The 18,428-nt window shown below is 41.1% G+C and overlaps 1 protein-coding gene across 5 annotated transcripts in view; it reads right to left on the minus strand.

Moving 5' to 3' along the window:
• Positions 1–546: 546 nt before the first annotated feature.
• The window catches only part of LOC121580982 (5'-AMP-activated protein kinase subunit gamma-2), a 73,154-nt gene continuing 55,272 nt past the window's right edge, over positions 547–18,428 (minus strand). For 4 of the 5 annotated variants that reach the window (XM_041896237.2, XM_041896239.1, XM_041896241.1 and 1 more), the window contains 9 exons: positions 4,099–4,157; positions 3,934–3,979; positions 3,796–3,850; positions 3,520–3,646; positions 3,144–3,309; positions 2,981–3,018; positions 2,701–2,847; positions 2,415–2,601; positions 547–1,706 (listed from right to left, as the gene is read on the minus strand). In XM_041896237.2, coding sequence (XP_041752171.1) covers positions 1,675–1,706; positions 2,415–2,601; positions 2,701–2,847; positions 2,981–3,018; positions 3,144–3,309; positions 3,520–3,646; positions 3,796–3,850; positions 3,934–3,979; positions 4,099–4,157 — 857 coding nt within the window. In that variant the 3' untranslated portion in view covers positions 547–1,674. The remainder of the gene's footprint in view (positions 1,707–2,414; positions 2,602–2,700; positions 2,848–2,980; positions 3,019–3,143; positions 3,310–3,519; positions 3,647–3,795; positions 3,851–3,933; positions 3,980–4,098; positions 4,158–18,428) is intronic. The other variant, XM_041896238.2, reaches the window with a different exon arrangement.

Raw genomic sequence — 18,428 nt, forward strand, 5'->3', positions numbered from 1 at the left:
GAATGGTTTTGGGAGTATCCTTTGCTTGAAAGCTGAAGTAGGACAGCTTTTGAGGGGGACCTTGGTGGTGTTTGCTGGTCTGTATATGGCCTGAAGCCATTTTGTTTCCTTTAAATATTAAAATCATTCAAGCAACTTCCTACTGTGTAAACAATTTCAATTTGTCATAGGAGGCCTCCAATAGTTTCTAGCATCGAGCTTCGAAGACAAGAGGGAGAAAACACAAACTGCCATTGGTATCCTCTGAGCCTCAGAAACTAAATATACTTAACGTGCCATCAACGCGCGTGATGGCCAATCTTAGAACAGGTGCAGATATGCCTGCAGTGCAGCTCCTAACCACTAGATGGTGGCAGTGTTCAGACATCCAATGTCACGATGATTATCATTGAAGGCATTATAGCCACCATGACTGTCAAATAAGTTCCATTAGAGAAGGGCATAGAAAATGTGTTATACTGTATGACGTTAAATAATTAAAGTGTATGGCGGTGATAAAAATATTACATCAATCAATTATCATTATATCAAATTGATTTACCCAAGCACTTTTAATTTGGCTTTCTTGCTAACTCAAAATAAAACATAATTAAATGTATCATGTGGTGGTGAAAATCTGCCATTAAAAAGAAGATATGCAGCAACACACATTACATACATTATTTTTTTCTGCTTTCAGAAAAGTAAAGAACAACATTCATAACTGTTATAGTGTCATTTATCATGCTTGCACAGGTACAGTCCATCTTGTTCTGAATACACATTTTCTTTGAATACAACATTTTATTGCCACATTATATTTACAAAAATAATATTAAACTGTAGTCAATTTAACATGATTTGTTTTAAACTTAGATAAAAAATAAATCTTTCTCTGGCACTTTTCTTCAAAATGTTCTTATTTACAGTAAAACAACAGAGATGAGTTTTGTCAGAGTTGTGTACTCTGGCCACAGCACAGGAGCCCAGTTGTGAGCAGTTCAGAATCTGCCATTTTCCTTTGCATGGTTTTCGTGTCTGTCGATTATAGATGGACGTGAATAATCGCTCAAGTACATTAATCAGGCAAAATAAATGTCTTAAAATAAAGCCTTTTTTCCCTGTTCTGTCTCTCTTCACAGCATATTACTCAAATGAAAATACAGCCCCTCCCACCATAACAAGGTAAAGCATGAAAACTTGCGATTTCTCCTAAAGTGTGTATCATCAAGTCTAAGATGCTTTGACCATATCTGTCAATCTTCTTCCTTGAAGGTTTAAAACTTACTGGGAGTGACTAGGCACTGTTGCTGGAACAACGACACAGCAGCATGATTCAGAGAGAAAAAACAAAATATACATAGCTCTCATATACCTAACCACAGTCTCCAGACTGGCTCAACCTAACAGAAGAGCCCAATACAGCAGTTTCATCAGTCCACCCTACTATAACCCTCCCACAGTGAATGAAGTCCAGTTCCATTTAGACAGAGAGATGCTGGTCCTCAGGCATTGGAGCCCTTTACATCCCAGTATCAGTCCAATCCAGTCTAGTTAAGTCCAGCCCAGCCTTTTGGTTTCAAAGTCTAGCACATCAATACCAAGGGCTCTGGGCCCCATGGCCAGAAACATAGAAGTCTAATAAAAGTTTTATGACAGCCTTCAACCTCAGTGGTCCCCACGGCTTTTCCCCTCTCACTCCAGCAGGCCCTCCTCTCTGCAGGCATCTAGGGGAGGAGAGGACAGACATGTGAGGTGAGAACACAAGAACACATCCCACTAGCCTGGTCCCAGATATGTTTGTGCTGTACAGCCAACTCTTATGGTTGTTGTTATGGCATAGCAATGGCAATAGGTGTTGCCTATACAGCAGCAACAGATCTGGGACCAGGCTAATGCCGAACATAACAATAGTAGGCTTCTTTGCTTCAGGGAGAGAGTTGTGCAAGATGCTTCATGTTTCTTTCACATCACGTCTCACATCTGAGTTGATGACGAGTCTTGCTCACTGTACTTTTCAATCTGTGAACTGATGCACCAGCAAATTCCAAATGCAAATTCCAAATGCATTATGACTGCACCAGGAAATGCATTTTCTTTCAAAGAACAAAAATGCGAACTCTTTATCTTACATCAATTATCATTCTTCTTCATTATTCGAAACTATAAGCAGATAGACAAAATACCAAGACAACAAAGAAGGAGTCCCAAGCATGTGGTCAGATGTTGAAATTAATGTTCTTCTATTTGAATCTGAGGGTAGGAGGAGAGGACAGGACATGGCCCGGAGTCAGGACACAGGACACAGACACACAGACAAGCCCACACTACACCATAACGAGCTGGCATACAGGATACGGCTCATGGGCACAGGCACGTGCCATCCGCATGTGGGTGCCAACCAGCAAGGGCCAGAGTGTGTGTTTGTGTCCTACCTGTGTGAGAAGTACGGGGCGGGGCAGGACAGGGTGGGGAGCTCAGGGTCCAGGTGTAGGATGAGGGTGGTTTGGAATGCTGAGCGACAATACCTGCTGGGCTGAGCACCAGTGCCTGCAGGATGTCAGACAGGGAGATGATGCCCTCGATGGCTGAGCGATCATCCACCACCACCAACCGATGGACCTGACACACACACACACACACACACGCACAGACACACACACACAAAGTTAGAGAGAAAGAGAAAGAGAGAGGAAGAGAGGCAAGTGTGTTAGAACTCACCTCTGCTTTGACAATCCTGTCCACGATGGTCTCCAACGTATCCAGCTTGTGGCACTGCATGACCCCCTCAAAGTACTGGCAGCGATGCCTCAGAGCCTGGGTCACTGTGATGTCCAGGTTATTATACGTCTTCTCTGCTGCCAGGTTCTACACACGATACATATACACACTCATAAGGATGGCTTTTTGAAGGAAAACATTCACGATATATTGTTGAGGGGAAGACACGTGATTATCAAGCTGTATTAAGATCATCAATATTTAGAAAATCATCACTTACTATGACATCAAATTTGGAGTAAATATCCACCACTTTCCCTGTGATGAGATTGAAACATAACCATTAGGCTTCACCACGAGAGTTAAACTGAATCTAAATCAATTAATCAATCAAATGGACCTGTAAATTATCTTTAAACAACAGTTGTCAAAGTAACACGTACCAGATACATCCACCACGGGCAGGGCAGACACCCTCCTCTCTACGAAGATCTGCAGGGCCTTGATGATGGGTGTGTCAGGGTGGATGAAGGCTATGTTCTTATAGGTACCGATGCCCAGCTCCCCTAGAGTTTTCTTCATAAAGGCTGGCTTGGGCATCTCACGCACCTGGAACAACAGAACAGAGAGAGAGCGAGAGACACTTTCAGTTTCTATTCACCTTCTCCAAATCCACTAGAGGGCAGTGTTCAAGTAAAAGCAGACTTGTCAGTTTATTGTTTCAAGAAAGACCGTTTTTCTTATATTCTTCCCCAATAGGACTAGTGTGTATTATCATAAAACCTAACGTCAGGTTGTTAGTCATGGTTTTAGACTTACAAAGAGCTGTAGGAACTTGAGGATCCTCTTGTGTGTGAGGATGTAAAGTGGGTTTCCCGTAACAGGGTCGATGACAGGCAGACGGTGGATCTTGTTTTTGATGAGGGAATACACTGCATCAAATATGCTTCAAAGACAGACAGACATAAAATGCATATTAAAAGAAAATGCAGGTGTTTTCTTTGCAGGTATGTATATTCAAACCACATTCATGGCACACAGACATACACACATTCACAACTGTATAATAGCCATTGTTATGCAGTAACAACTTACCTTGATTCAGGTGATATGTTCACTAAAGGTTTGAATGTCTCTTGCAAATATACTTCTGTGCAGAGTAAAAACTATGTGAGTTCAATGTTCTGTACATGTAATTTAATGTCATAATATAATCCAAAGCTTATTACATACCTCTCCATGTCTCAAGCTTATGATCTTCCAACTCATATATTTGCACCTATAAACAATACAACTATATTGATATCTAAAGAATAAACTACAGAAATACAGAAATCCATCATAGGTTTCACATGTTGAAAAAACATATTGCAAATGGGTTTGTCCTCTCAAACTTACCAACGGTGACTTGTAGTATCTGTGTAATATGATGATGAAGTCTGTGATTGTCAACATTCCTGAAATGAGAAGACATGTATGCCTTTAGAATGACTAACAGTTGTCATGAAGCTGTCAACAAATCACGCTCGACTGGCCATGACTCGTAACAAAACAGATTTTTTCTAAAGAAATGTGACAAACATATTTAAATCTGGAGATAATTGTTATCTGGGTTGTTCCACCAAATGAGTATACCTTTTGGGTAATATACCTTCATCAAAATAATACATATTTCACAAAATCTGTACATTCTGTCATAAAGAGCACATGTTCAACTTAATAAAAAACACATTTTCCCATCTCAAGAGTTTAAATAAAAAAAGATCTATAATAAGTGCCAAATAAATGTCACAGAGTTGACCATTTAATCTTAAATCACCCATAAATCCCCTCTTGACATGGGGAATGGAAGCTTGTTTTGTGCAACAGGGAGAGGCAATTGAATGCAAGCGTAACAAAAATAAATAAATTGATAAAACATTTGTAGCCTGTCTAGCTATGGGTAACAGGGAGTTGATGCGTTATGCTCGACCCATTCAGTTGAACAAAACAAAACACCAGAAATGGCCAAAAAGTGTAGAACCAGTTCACCTGCTCTTACACTATGATTTGACTATTAATGTTCAATGTTTCTTTGAAAAAATATATTTTAAAAGGAATAGTTTCATCATATTAAAACGAGAGTTCAGTTCACATAACATGGTTGACATTAAAATTAGGGACAGACATTCCATGTGATTAGATCAATCACTAATCACATGAAATAAATAATAATAATCTTCAGAAATGACTTTTTCAAAGTAACAAAATAACTAGGGCTTTGGAGATATGTTGGGGTTAAGTGGGGTAAAATCTTCCTAGAAGTCAGAGGCTGCACAGACGGTCATGTCAAAATGCTGAATTTTGGCACTTTGCAAGTTTTATTGAATTGTATTAATGTGGTCTATATTCACGTGGTCTATAAATCAAATCAAATAAAACTGAATTGGTCGCATACACATATTTAGCAGATGTTATCGCAGGTGCAGCGAAATGCTTATGTTTCTAACTCCAACAATGCAGTATACCTAATATGTGACGAGTACTGAGGATACGAAGAGGCAGGACGCAGACACAGGAATCAACAACGTAAAGGTTTACTTAACACTGAGCAAGAGAACAACAAAGAGCGAGTACACGACAAGACACTAACAATCACACACAACTACTTACAGTGGGGAGAACAAGTATTTGATACACTGCCGATTTTGCAGGTTTTCCTACTTACAAAGCATGTAGAGGTCTGTCATTTTTATCATAGGTACACTTCAACTGTGAGAGACGGAATCTAAAACAAAAATCCAGAAAATCACATTGTATGATTTTTAAGTAATTAATTTGCATTTTATTGCATGACATAAGTATTTGATACATCAGAAAAGCAGAACTTAATATTTGGTACAGAAACCTTTGTTTGCAATTACAGAGATCATACGTTTCCTGTAGGTCTTGACCAGGTTTGCACACACTGCAGCAGGGATTTTGGCCCACTCCTCCATACAGACCTTCTCCAGATCCTTCAGGTTTTGTGGCTGTCGCTGGGCAATACGGACTTTCAGCTCCCTCCAAATATTTTCTATTGGGTTCAGGTCTGGAGACTGGCTAGGCCACTCCAGGACCTTGAGATGCTTCTTACGAAGCCACTCCTTAGTTGCCCTGGCTGTGTGTTTCGGGTCGTTGTCATGCTGGAAGACCCAGCCACGACCCATCTTCAATGCTCTTACTGAGGGAAGGAGGTTGTTGGCCAAGATCTCGCGATACATGGCCCCATCCATCCTCCCCTCAATACTGTGCAGTCGTCCTGTCCCCTTTGCAGAAAAGCATCCCCAAAGAATGATGTTTCCACCTCCATGCTTCATGGTTGGGATGGTGTTACGCAGGTAGCTTAGTGGGTAAGAGCGTTGTGCCAGTAACCGAAAGGTCGCTGGTTCTAATCCCCGAGCCGACTAGGTGAAAAATCTGTCGATGTGCCCTTAAGCAAGGCACTTAACCCTAATTGCTCATGTAAGTCGCTCTGGATAAGAGCGTCTGCTAAATGACTAAAATGTAAATGTAATGTAAAATGTGTTCTTGGGGTTGTACTCATCCTTCATCTTCCTCCAAACACGGCGAATGGAGTTTAGACCAAAAAGCTCTATTTTTGTCTCATCAGACCACATGACCTTCTCCCATTCCTCCTCTGGATCATCCAGATGGTCATTGGCAAACTTCAGACGGGCCTGGACATGCGCTGGCTTGAGCAGGGGGACCTTGCGTGCGCTGCAGGACTTTTATACATGACGGCGTAGTGTGTTACTAATGGTTTTCTTTGAGACTGTGGTCCCAGCTCTCTTCAGGTCATTGACCAGGTCCTGCCGTGTAGTTCTGGGCTGATCCCTCACCTTCCTCATGATCATTGATGCCCCACGAGGTGAGATCTTGCATGGAGCCCCAGACCGAGGGTGATTGACCGTCATCTTGAACTTCTTCCATTTTCTAATAATTGCGCCAACAGTTGTTGCCTTCTCACCAAGCTGCTTGCCTATTGTCCTGTAGCCCATCCCAGCCTTGTGCAGGTCTACAATTTTATCCCTGATGTCCTTACACAGCTCTCTGGTCTTGGCCATTGTGGAGAGGTTGGAGTCTGTTTGATTGAGTGTATGGACAGGTGTCTTTTATACAGGTAACGAGTTCAAACAGGTGCAGTTAATACAGGTAATGAGTGGACAACAGGAGGGCTTCTTAAAGAAAAACGAACAGGTCTGTGAGAGCCGGAATTCTTACTGGTTGGTAGGTGATCAAATACTTATGTCATGCAATAAAATGCTAATTAATTACTTAAAAATCATACAATGTGATTTTCTGGATTTTTGTTTTAGATTCCGTCTCTCACAGTTGAAGTGTACCTATGATAAAAATGACAGACCTCTACATGCTTTGTAAGTAGGAAAACCTGCAAAATCGGCAGTGTATCAAATACTTGTTCTCCCCACTGTGTGTGTGTGTGTGTGTGTGTGTGTGTGTGTGTATATATATACACACATATATATACACATAAATAAATACACACACACTACTAGTCAAAAGTTTGGACACACCTACTCATTCAAGGGTTTTTCTTTATTTGTAAAATTTTTTACATTGTAGAATAATAGTGAAGACATAAAAACTATGAAATAACACATATGGAATCATGCAGTAACCAAAAGAGTGATAAAACAAATCAAAATATATTTTATATTTAAGATTCTTCAAATAGCCACCCTTTGCCTTGTTGACAGCTTTGCTCACTCTTGGCATTCTTTCAACCAGCTTCATGAGGTAGTCACCTGGAATGCATTTCAATTAACAGGTATGCCTTCTTAAAAGTTAATTTGTGGAATTTCCTTCCTTCGTAATGCATTTGAGCCAATCAGTTGTGTTGTGACAAGGTAGGGGGGTATACAGAAGATAGCCCTATTTGGTAAAAGACCAAGTCCATATTATGGCAAGAACAGCTCAAATAAGCAAAGAGAAATGACAGTCCATCATTACTTTAAAACATGAAGGTCAGTCAATACAGAACATTTCAAGAACATCTTTGAAAGTTTCTTCAAGTACAGTCGCAAAAACCATGGTTTGAGATGAATGAAGTAAAAGCAGCCAACAAGTGCTCAGCATATGTGGGAACTCCTTCAAGACTGTTGGAAAAGTATTCCAGGTGAAGTTGGTTGAAAGAATGCCAAGAGTGTGCAAAGCTGTCATCAAGGCAAAGGGTGGCTATTTGAATAATCTCAAATATATTTTGATTTGTTTAACACTTTTTTGGTTACTACATGATTCCACAGCTACGGAGCTGTGAGGGGAACGGCACCTCCGTACCTTCAGGCTCTGATCAGTCCCTACACCCAAACGAGGGCATTGCGTTCACCCCTACCTCTGCGGAAGCACAGTTCCCGCTCAGCCCAGTCAAAACTGTTCGCTGCTCTGGCACCCCAATGGTGGAACAAGCTCCCTCACGACGCCAGGACAGCGGAGTCACTCACCACCTTCCGGAGACTCTTGAAACCCCACCTCTTTAAGGAATACCTGGGATAGGATAAAGTAACCCTTCTACCCCCCCTTACCCCACCCCCCCAAAAAAAATAAGAATTGTAAAGTGGTTGTCCCACTGGCTATCATATGGTGAATGTACCAATTTGTAAGTCGTTCTGGATAAGAGCGTCTGCTAAATGACGTAAATGTAAAAATCTGTGGTACTTCACAGTTTTGATGTCTTCAGTATTACTCTACAATGTAAAATTTTTTAGAATATAAAGAACAACCCTTGAATGAGTAGGTGTGTCCAAACTTTTGACTGGTACTGTGTGTGTGTACACACACACACACACACACACACACACACACACACACACACACACACACACACACACACACACACACACACACACACACACACACACACACACACATACATATATATATATATATATATATATATATACACACACACAGTGGGGAAATAAAGTATTTAGTCAGCCACCAATTGTGCAAGTTCTCCCACTTAAAAAGATGAGAGAGGCCTGTAATTTTCATCATAGGTACACGTCAACTATGACAGACAAATTGAGAAAAAAAATCCAGAAAATCACATTGTAGGATTTTTAATGAATTTATTTGCAAATTATGGTGGAAAATAAGTATTTGGTCACTTACAAACAAGCAAGATTTCTGGCTCTCACAGACCTGTAACAACTTCTTCAAGAGGCTCCTCTGTCCTCCACTCGTTACCTGTATTAATGGCACCTGTTTGAACTTGTTATCAGTATAAAAGACACCTGTCCACAACCTCAGTCACACTCCAAACTCCACTATGGCCAAGACCAACGAGCTGTCAAAGGACACCAGAAACAAAATTGTAGACCTGCACCAGGCTGGGAAGACTGAATCTGCAATAGGTAAGCAGCTTGGTTTGAAGAAATCAACTGTGGGAGCAATTATTAGGAAATGGAAGACATACAAGACCACTGATAATCTCCCTCGATCTGGGGCTCCACGCAAGATCTCACCCCGTGGGGTCAAAATGATCACAAGAACGGTGAGCAAAAATCCCAGAACCACACGGGGGGACCTAGTGAATGACCTGCAGAGAGCTGGGACCAAAGTAACAAAGCCTACCAGCAGTAACACACTACGCCACCAGGGACTCAAATCCTGCAGTGCCAGTGCAGATCCAGAAGAGGATTGGGAGAATGTCATATGGTCAGATGAAACCAAAATATAACTTTTTGGTAAAAACTCAACTCGTCGTGTTTGGAGGACAAAGAATGCTGAGTTGCATCCAAAGAACACCATACCTACTGTGAAGCATGGGGGTGGAAACATCATGCTTTGGGGCTGTTGTTCTGCAAAGGGACCAGGACGACTGATCCGTGTAAAGGAAAGAATGAATGGGGCCATGTATCGTGAGATTTTGAGTGAAAACCTCCTTCCATCAGCAAGGGCATTGAAGATGAAACGTGGCTGGGTCTTTCAGCATGACAATGATCCCAAACTCACCGCCCGGGCAACGAAGGAGTGGCTTCGTAAGAAGCATTTCAAGGTCCTGGAGTGGCCTAGCCAGTCTCCAGATCTCAACCCCATAGAAAATCTTTGGAGGGAGTTGAAAGTCCGTGTTGCCCAGCGACAGCCCCAAAACATCACTGCTCTAGAGGAGATCTGCATGGAGGAATGGGCCAAAATACCAGCAACAGTGTGTGAAAACCTTGTGAAGACTTACAGAAAACGTTTGACCTGTGTCATTGCCAACAAAGGGTATATAACAAAGTATTGAGAAACTTTTGTTATTGACCAAATAATATATTAATATTTATATATAATATATAATATATATAATATATATATAAAATATATAATATATATTTTCCACCATAATTTGCAAATAAATTCATTAAAAATCCTACAATGTGATTTTCTGGATTTTTTTTCTCATTTTGTCTGTCATAGTTGACGTGTACCTATGATGAAAATTACAGGCCTCTCTCATCTTTTTAAGTGGGAGAACTTGCACAATTGGTGGCTGACTAAATACTTTTTTCCCCCACTGTACATATATACAGTGGGGAGAACAAGTATTTGATACACTGCCGATTTTGCAGGTTTTCCTACTTACAAAGCATGTAGAGGTCTGTAATTTTTATCATAGGTACACTTCAACTGTGAGAGATGGAATCTAAAAATCACATTGTATGATTTTAAAGTAATTAATTTGCATTTTATTGCATGACATAAGTATTTGATCACCTACCAACCAGTAAGAATTCCGGCTCTAACAGACCTGTTAGTTTTTCTTTAAGAAGCCCTCCTGTTCTCCACTCATTACCTCTATTAACTGCACCTGTTTGAACTCGTTACCTGTATAAAAGACACCTGTCCACACACTCAATCAAACAGACTCCAACCTCTCCACAATGGCCAAGACCAGAGAGCTGTGTAAGGACATCAGGGATACAATTGTAGACCTGCACAAGGCTGGGATGGGCTATAGGACAATAGGCAAGCAGCTTGGTGAGAAGGCAACAACTGTTGGCGCAATTATTAGAAAATGGAAGAAGTTCAAGATGACGGTCAATCACCCTCGGTCTGGGGCTCCATGCAAGATCTCACCTCGTGGGGCATCAATGATCATGAGGAAGGTGAGGGATCAGCCCAGAACTACACGGCAGGACCTGGTCAATGACCTGAAGAGAGCTGGGACCACAGTCTCAAAGAAAACCATTAGTAACACACTACGCCGTCATGGATTAAAATCCTGCAGCGCACGCAAGGTCCCCCCTGCTCAAGCCAGCGCATGTCCAGGCCCGTCTGAAGTTTGCCAATAACCATCTGGATGATCCAGAGGAGGAATGGGAGAAGGTCATGTGGTCTGATGAGACAAAAATAGAGCTTTTTGGTCTAAACTCCACTCGCCGTGTTTGGAGGAAGAAGAAGGATGAGTACAACCCCAAGAACACCATCCCAACCGTGAAGCATGGAGGTGGAAACATCATTCTTTGGGGATGCTTTTCTGCAAAGAGGGCAGGACGACTGCACCGTGTTGAGGGGAGGATGGATGGGGCCATGTATCGCGAGATCTTGGCCAACAATCTCCTTCCCTCAGTAAGAGCATTGAAGATGGGTCGTGGCTGGGTCTTCAAGCATGACAACGACCCGAAACACACAACCAGGGCAACTAAGGAGTGGCTCCGTAAGAAGCATCTCAAGGTCCTGGAGTGGCCTAGCCAGTCTCCAGACCTGAACCCAATAGAAAATCTTTGGAGGGAGCTGAAAGTCCGTATTGCCCAGCGACAGCCCCGAAACCTGAAGGATCTGGAGAAGGTCTGTATGGAGGAGTGGGCCAAAATCCCTGCTGCAGTGTGTGCAAACCTGGTCATGACCTACAGGAAACGTATGATCTCTGTAATTGCAAACAAAGGTTTCTGTACCAAATATTAAGTTCTGTTTTTCTGATGTATCAAATACTTATGTCATGCAATAAAATGCAAATTAATTACTTAAAAATCATGCAATGTGATTTCCTGGATTTTTGTTTTAGATTCCATCTCTCACAGTTGAAGTGTACCTATGATAAAAATTACAGACCTCTACATGCTTTGTAAGTAGGAAAACCTGCAAAATCGGCAGTGTATCAAATACTTGTTCTCCCCACTGTATATACACATACACACAGTATATATATATACATACACTACCGTTCAAAAGTTTGGGGTCACGTAGAAATGTCCTTGTTTTCGAAAGAAAAGCAATTTTTTTGTCCATTAAAATAACATAAAATTGATCAGAAATACAGTGTAGACATTGTTAATGTTGTAAATAGCTATTGTAGCTGGAAATGGCTGATTTTTAAAGGAATATCTACATAGGCGTACAGAGGCCCATTATCAGCAACCATCAGTCCTGTGTTCCAATGGCACGTTGTGTTTGCTAATCCAAGTTTATCATTTTAAAAGGCTAATTGATCATTAGAAAACCCTTTTGCAGTTATGTTAGCACAGTGAAGAGGCGACTCCGGGATGCTGACCTTCTAGGCAGAGTTGGAAAGAAAAAGCCATCTCTCAGACTGCCCATCTTAACCTTTTATTTTTATTCGGCAGTCTGAGATATGGCTTTTTCTTTGCAACTCTGCCTAGAAGGTCAGCATCCTGGAGTCACCTCTTCACTGTTGACGTTGAGACTGGTGTTTTGCAGGTACTATTTAATGAAGCTGCCAGTTGAGGACCTGTGAGGCATCTGTATCTCAAACTAGACACTAATGTATTTGTCCTCTTGCTCAGTTGTGCACCGGGGCCTCCCACTCCTCTTTCTATTCTGGTTAGAGCCTGTTTGCGCTGTTCTGTGAAGGGAGTAGTTCACAGCGTTGTACAAGATCCTCAGTTTCTTGGCCATTTCTCGCATAGAATAGCCTTCATTTCTCAGAACAAGAATAGACTGACGAGTTTCAGAAGAAAGTTATTTGTTTCTGGCCATTTTGAGCCTGTAATCAAACCCACAATTGCTGATGCTCCAGATACTCAACTAGTCTTCAGAAGGCCAGTTTTATTGCTTCTTTAATCAGCACAACAGTTGTCAGCTGTGCTAACATAATTGCAAAAGGGTTTTCTAATGATCAATTAGCCTTTTAAAATGATAAACTTGGATTAGCAAACATAACATGCCATTGGTCCCTTGTAGCTCAGTTGGTAGAGCATGGCGCTTGCAACGCCAGGGTTGTGGGTTCGTTTCCCACGGGGGGCCAGTATGAAAATGTATGCACTCACTAAACTGTAAGTCACTCTGGATAAGAGTGTCTGCTAAATGACTAAAATGTAAATGTAAACCTCAAATGTAATGTAAATGTAATTGGAACACAGGACTGATGGTTGCTGATAATGGGCCTCTGTACGCCTATGTAGATATTCCATATTTTTTTTTATCAGCCGTTTCCAGCTACAATAGCCATTTACAACATTAACAATGTCTAAACAAGGACATTTCTAAGTGACCCCAAACTTTTGAACGGTAGTATATATAATATTTTTTTTTTCGGACTCTGACATTGCTCGTTCTGATATTTATATTTCTTAATTTCTTTCTTTAATTATATATATACACACTGCATTCGGAAAGTATGCAGACCCCTTGACTTTTTCCACATTTTGTTACGTTACAGCCTTATTCCAAAATGGATTTAAAAAATAAATAATTGGCAATAATCTACACACAATACCCCATAATGACAAAGCGAAAACAGGTTTTTAGAAATGTTTGCAAATGTATTAAAAATTATAAACAGAAATACCTTATTTACATGTATTCAGACCCTTTGCTATAAGACTCGAAATTGAGCTCAGGTGCATCCTGTTTCCATTGATCATCCTTGACATGTTTCTACAACTTGATTGGAGTCCACTTGTGGTCAATTCAATTGATTGGACATGATTTGGAAAGGCACACACTTGTCTATATAAGGTCCCACAGTTGACAGTGCATGTCAGAGCAAAAACCAAGCCATGAGGTCGAAGGAATTGTCCGTAGATCTCCGAGACAGGATTGTGTCGAGGCACAGATCTGGGGAAGGGTACCAAAAACATTCTGCAGCATTGAAGGTCCCCAAGAACACAGTGGCCTCCATCATTCTTAAATGGAAGAAGTTTGGAACCACCAAGACTCTTCCTAGAGCTGGCTGCCTGGCCAAACTGAGCAAACGGGGGAGAAGGGCATTGTTCAGGGAGGTGACCAAGAACCCGATGGTCACTCTGACAGAGCCCCAGAGTTAATCTGTGGAGATGGGAGAACCTTCCAGAAGGACAACCATCTCTGCAGCACTCCACCAATCAGGCCTTTATGGTAGAGTGGCCATACGGAAGCCACTCCTCAGTAAAAGGCACATGACAGCCCGCTTGGAGTTTGTCATTTTTTGTCAACAATCTATTTAACCCCATGAGTCAATACATGTTAGAATCACCTTTGGCAGCGATTACAGAATCTTTCTTGGTAAGTCTCTAAGAGCTTTCTACACCTGGATTCTGCAACATTTGCCCATTATTCTTTACAAAATTCTTCAAGCTCTATCTAATTGGTTGTTGATCATTGATAGACAATCATTTTCAGGTCTTGCCATAGATTTTCAATTAGATTTATGTCACAACTGTAACTCAGCCACTCAGGAACATTCACTGTCTTCTTGGTAAGCAACTCCAGTGTAGATTTGGCCTTGTGTTTTAGGTTATTGTCCTGCTGAAAGGTGAATTCATCTACCAGTGTCTGGTGGAAAGCAGACTGAACCTGGTTTTCCTCTAGGATTTTGCCTGTGCTTCGCTCCATTCCGTTTATTTATTATCCTGAAAAACTCCCTAGTCCTTAACGATTACAAGCATACCCATAACATGATGCAGCCACCACTATGCTTGAAAATATGGAGAGTGGTACTCAGTAATGTGTTGTATTGGATTTGTCTAAAATATAACACTTTGTATTCAGGACAAAAAGTGAATTGCTTCGCCATATTTTTTGCAGTATTAATTTAGTGTCTTGTTGCAAACAGGATGCATGTTTTGGAATATTATTTTCTGTACAAGCTTCCTTCTTTTCTCTCTGTTATTTAGGTTAGTATTGTGCAGTAACTACAATGTTGCTGATCCATCCTCAGTTTTCTCCTATCACAGCCAATAAACTAACTGTTTTAAAGTCACTATTGGACTCACGGTGAAATCCCTGAACGATTTCCTTCCTCTACGGCAACTGAGTTAGAAAGGAAGCCTGCATCTTTATAGTGACTGGGTGTATTGATACACCATCCAAAGTGTAATTAATAACTTCACCATGCTCAAAGGGATATTCAATCTCTGCTTTTTAATGTTTACCCATCTACCAATAGATGCCTTCTTTGCGAGGGATTGGCAAACCTCCCTGGTCTTTGTGGTTGAATCTGTGTTTGAAATTCACTGCTCGACTGAGGGACCTTACAGATAATTTTATGTGTGGTGTAGAGGTCTTCAAGGGTCCAAATTTCCCACCCGAACCCGATATGCATTTTTTAAATATAGAGACCCGTTCTGAACGGACCCGAAGACAACTAGACCTGTTCCGTATAGACCCAGTCGGATCCAGACCCAATCCGATCCAAGTGAAGAAAGCAACAGAAAAGTGATTTTTTAAGCTACTTTATTAAAACGGAGCTGATAAAGCACAAGAGGTGGGGAGAGGTACCTCTCTAGCAGGCGGGGGAGGGTACGTATTCTGAGCAAGTGAAACAGGGAGCAGGGAGGGAGAGACAGTAACCAACCAACCAACCAACCAACCAACCAACCAACCGAGCCGACTCGCGCAGTGTTGGCATGTTTTCAAGCCAAATTGGACTACTTTAAAAACGATGTCACGGGTGAAAATGCATTGGTCGCGGGTTGCGGGATTTTGGCCTATTTCTAATTTGCACTGCGGCCGCCATGGCATTTCTCTTATTTAATATACAATTCACTGTGACATGCTGCTGACTGTCAGGTAGTGGGGCAGGCTGTTGCTGAGTGAGTGAGTGGTGGGGAGGGCCGGAGGGCTGTGTGTGTGTTGAGAGAGTACTACAGCTATTGGCTGAGTCACGTGAGAGGAGAGAGAATCAAGAGCGCACGTCGTGACAACTTTTTACCAGTTGTAGGTAGGCTATTTAGCAAGATTGTCATTATGGAGACACCTATTTCCAACCCTTTTTCCATAAAACATTAATATGCTAGAACTGATGCACATCAATAAATAATGGAGAAAAAGCACTGGAAAACAACTTTGGGCGCACTAGAGCTCATTACATACATTTGCTTGGAGGTGGTTTAAACTGCATTCTAATGTTGACTTTGCTTAAAGAAAACGGCATCAAGCGAAGTGTTTTATGCATGCTCAGTTCTTTGGTCTGGAGGTCTGGCCGAATGGAAATTTGAAATGGAAGTTATATGGAACTCCGTCACGTGGTTCTTTTTTTGGGAAAAGGCCTCAATGAAACTGACATTAAATGTGGAGAATGATATATTTGCCTCTTTTGGCCATCAAGTAGCCTATTAATTTATATGCCATTGTAGGCTACCATTTGATACAATACATATGTTGAGTCATTGCAAATCAATTTGTGCCACTTGTGTAACCTACCTGGAGCTGGCAAACCAATTTAATAAATAGCCTATAACGTCAGTTTGTTGTTGTGTTATTATGCAACTATTAATGGACATGTTTAGTTAATTAAATTGGAAGTTATTAAAGCTCTATCGCAATTGACGATCAGTTGTTAGAACGCATTAGATTGAAGGTAACAGTAGTCAGATTAGGCTACAGGTAAAAAATAAAATAAAAAATAAAATGTAAACAACACTGGCTGTTGTTGACAAGCATATTCAGTTCATATACATATTATTAACATTTAATTCAGTGATTGAAATGATGACGCCATCCTCAGTAGCCTATTCCAGCAGGCTATTGGAAAACACAAGCACTTCTTACCATAACAGCCTAGCTGTTCATGTTGAATAAATTAGTCTGTTAATTTGAATTGAGCAAGCTGCTAAATCGTTCAGTTTACATCTTTCCTACATTGTCTAGGCTACTGTAGACTATCTGAAATGAGATGTAGGCCTGTCAGGGGCTATAGGCTACATGCCTTTAAGCAAACCACGGCAAAATTGAATTACAATCATAAACCCAGATTTTAGTCTGTAGCCTATGCCTATTTAAATGATAAGTCGATCTCGCAAATGGGCCATTTATAACGGTTTGTAATCTTAACATCTGGCACATAATAACAGCACAATTGCCAGAAAATAGCTTAACAGTTTATGTTCGTCCAAGTGTTTCTTGCGCAGAGATTTTGAGATCCTCTGTCCAACTTTCATCACTCAAACTCTCCTGTCCGATTTATCTATAGTTATGCACATTCGCAAAAAGGATTTATTTACAATTATAAACCTGGTCGAGCCGAATGCTGATTGGCTGAAATCCGTGGTATATCAGACCGTATACCACGGGTAAGACAAAACATGTATTTTTAATGATCTAATTATGTTGGTAACCAGTTTATAATAGCAATAAGGCACCTCGGGGGTTTGTGATATATGGCTAATATACCATGGCTAAGGGCTGTGTCCAGGCACTCCGCGTTGCATCGTGCTTATGAACAGCCCTTGGCCGTGTTATATTGGCCATATACCACACCTCCTCGGGCCTTATTGCTTAATAAGGTACCCCTGGGGTTTGTGGTATATGGCCAATATACCACGACTAACAGCTGTATCCAGGCACTCCGCATTGCGTCATGCTTATGAACAGCCCTTACTTGTGGTAAATTGGCCATATACCATACCCTCTTGTGCCTTATTGCTTAATCATAGCAGTCAAACGAGTTAAATCGACATTCATTGATGGAAAATGATCTGGTGAGTTTAATAAAGGCTAATTATCTTTTCTCTTGCCACATATTCAAATTCCTTTATTAGCTACATCATGTCATAGCTCACAATAATTATTGTTTTGAGGAAAACATAACATTTTGCTTCTAACGTCGTAACAAGTTACTACGATATTCCTTCTTAATTGGCTCGATAACGTTATGGATAGCTAGGTTATTTATCATCAAATATGATTAAGTAGTACCTGTCTTGACTGCATCAAACTGGGAGAAGCTAGTTAAGCTAGCTAACATTAGCTAGCTAGGCTAATTGAGGCTGCAGTGCATGCACTTTCTCATCCTACAGTTAAAAATAACAACAACTCATTCAGAATATTAGCTAAATAGCAGCCTACCTGTTGGCTTTTAGTGGTTGTAGCCTATCCTTCTCCTTTAACTTTTAATTCCATCATTTTAATTCAATTTTCCATTGATTAGATATTTCCTAACTTTTGCCACAAATAGGCTCTATGACTGTAGCCTATTGCCGCTTTGATGACTTGTGATTGGCCAACAACAACAAGCTACACACGTCACACTCCACTCTCGTGAAAAGCAAGAGCAGCAGCATAAATTATACATTTTATCTCCCTCTCGCTACTGCAGCTCGTTCGGATCTGTACGGGCCCTTCCGGACAAGTCAGTTAAAATTACACATACCCAAGGCCTGTGAGAATCATATCAGATCCGACCCAGACCCGAGACATTATTTAGAATTCTGGATCCGAACCCACTCGGGTGCCGGATCGGGTCTCGGGTATTCGGGTACAGGTGGATCCGTGAAGAGCTCTAGTGTTGTGTACAGAGATGAGGTAGTCATTCAAAAATCATG

The sequence above is a fragment of the Coregonus clupeaformis genome, chromosome 14 (assembly GCF_020615455.1).
Source record: "Coregonus clupeaformis isolate EN_2021a chromosome 14, ASM2061545v1, whole genome shotgun sequence".
In the NCBI taxonomy this organism is placed as follows: domain Eukaryota; kingdom Metazoa; phylum Chordata; class Actinopteri; order Salmoniformes; family Salmonidae; genus Coregonus; species Coregonus clupeaformis.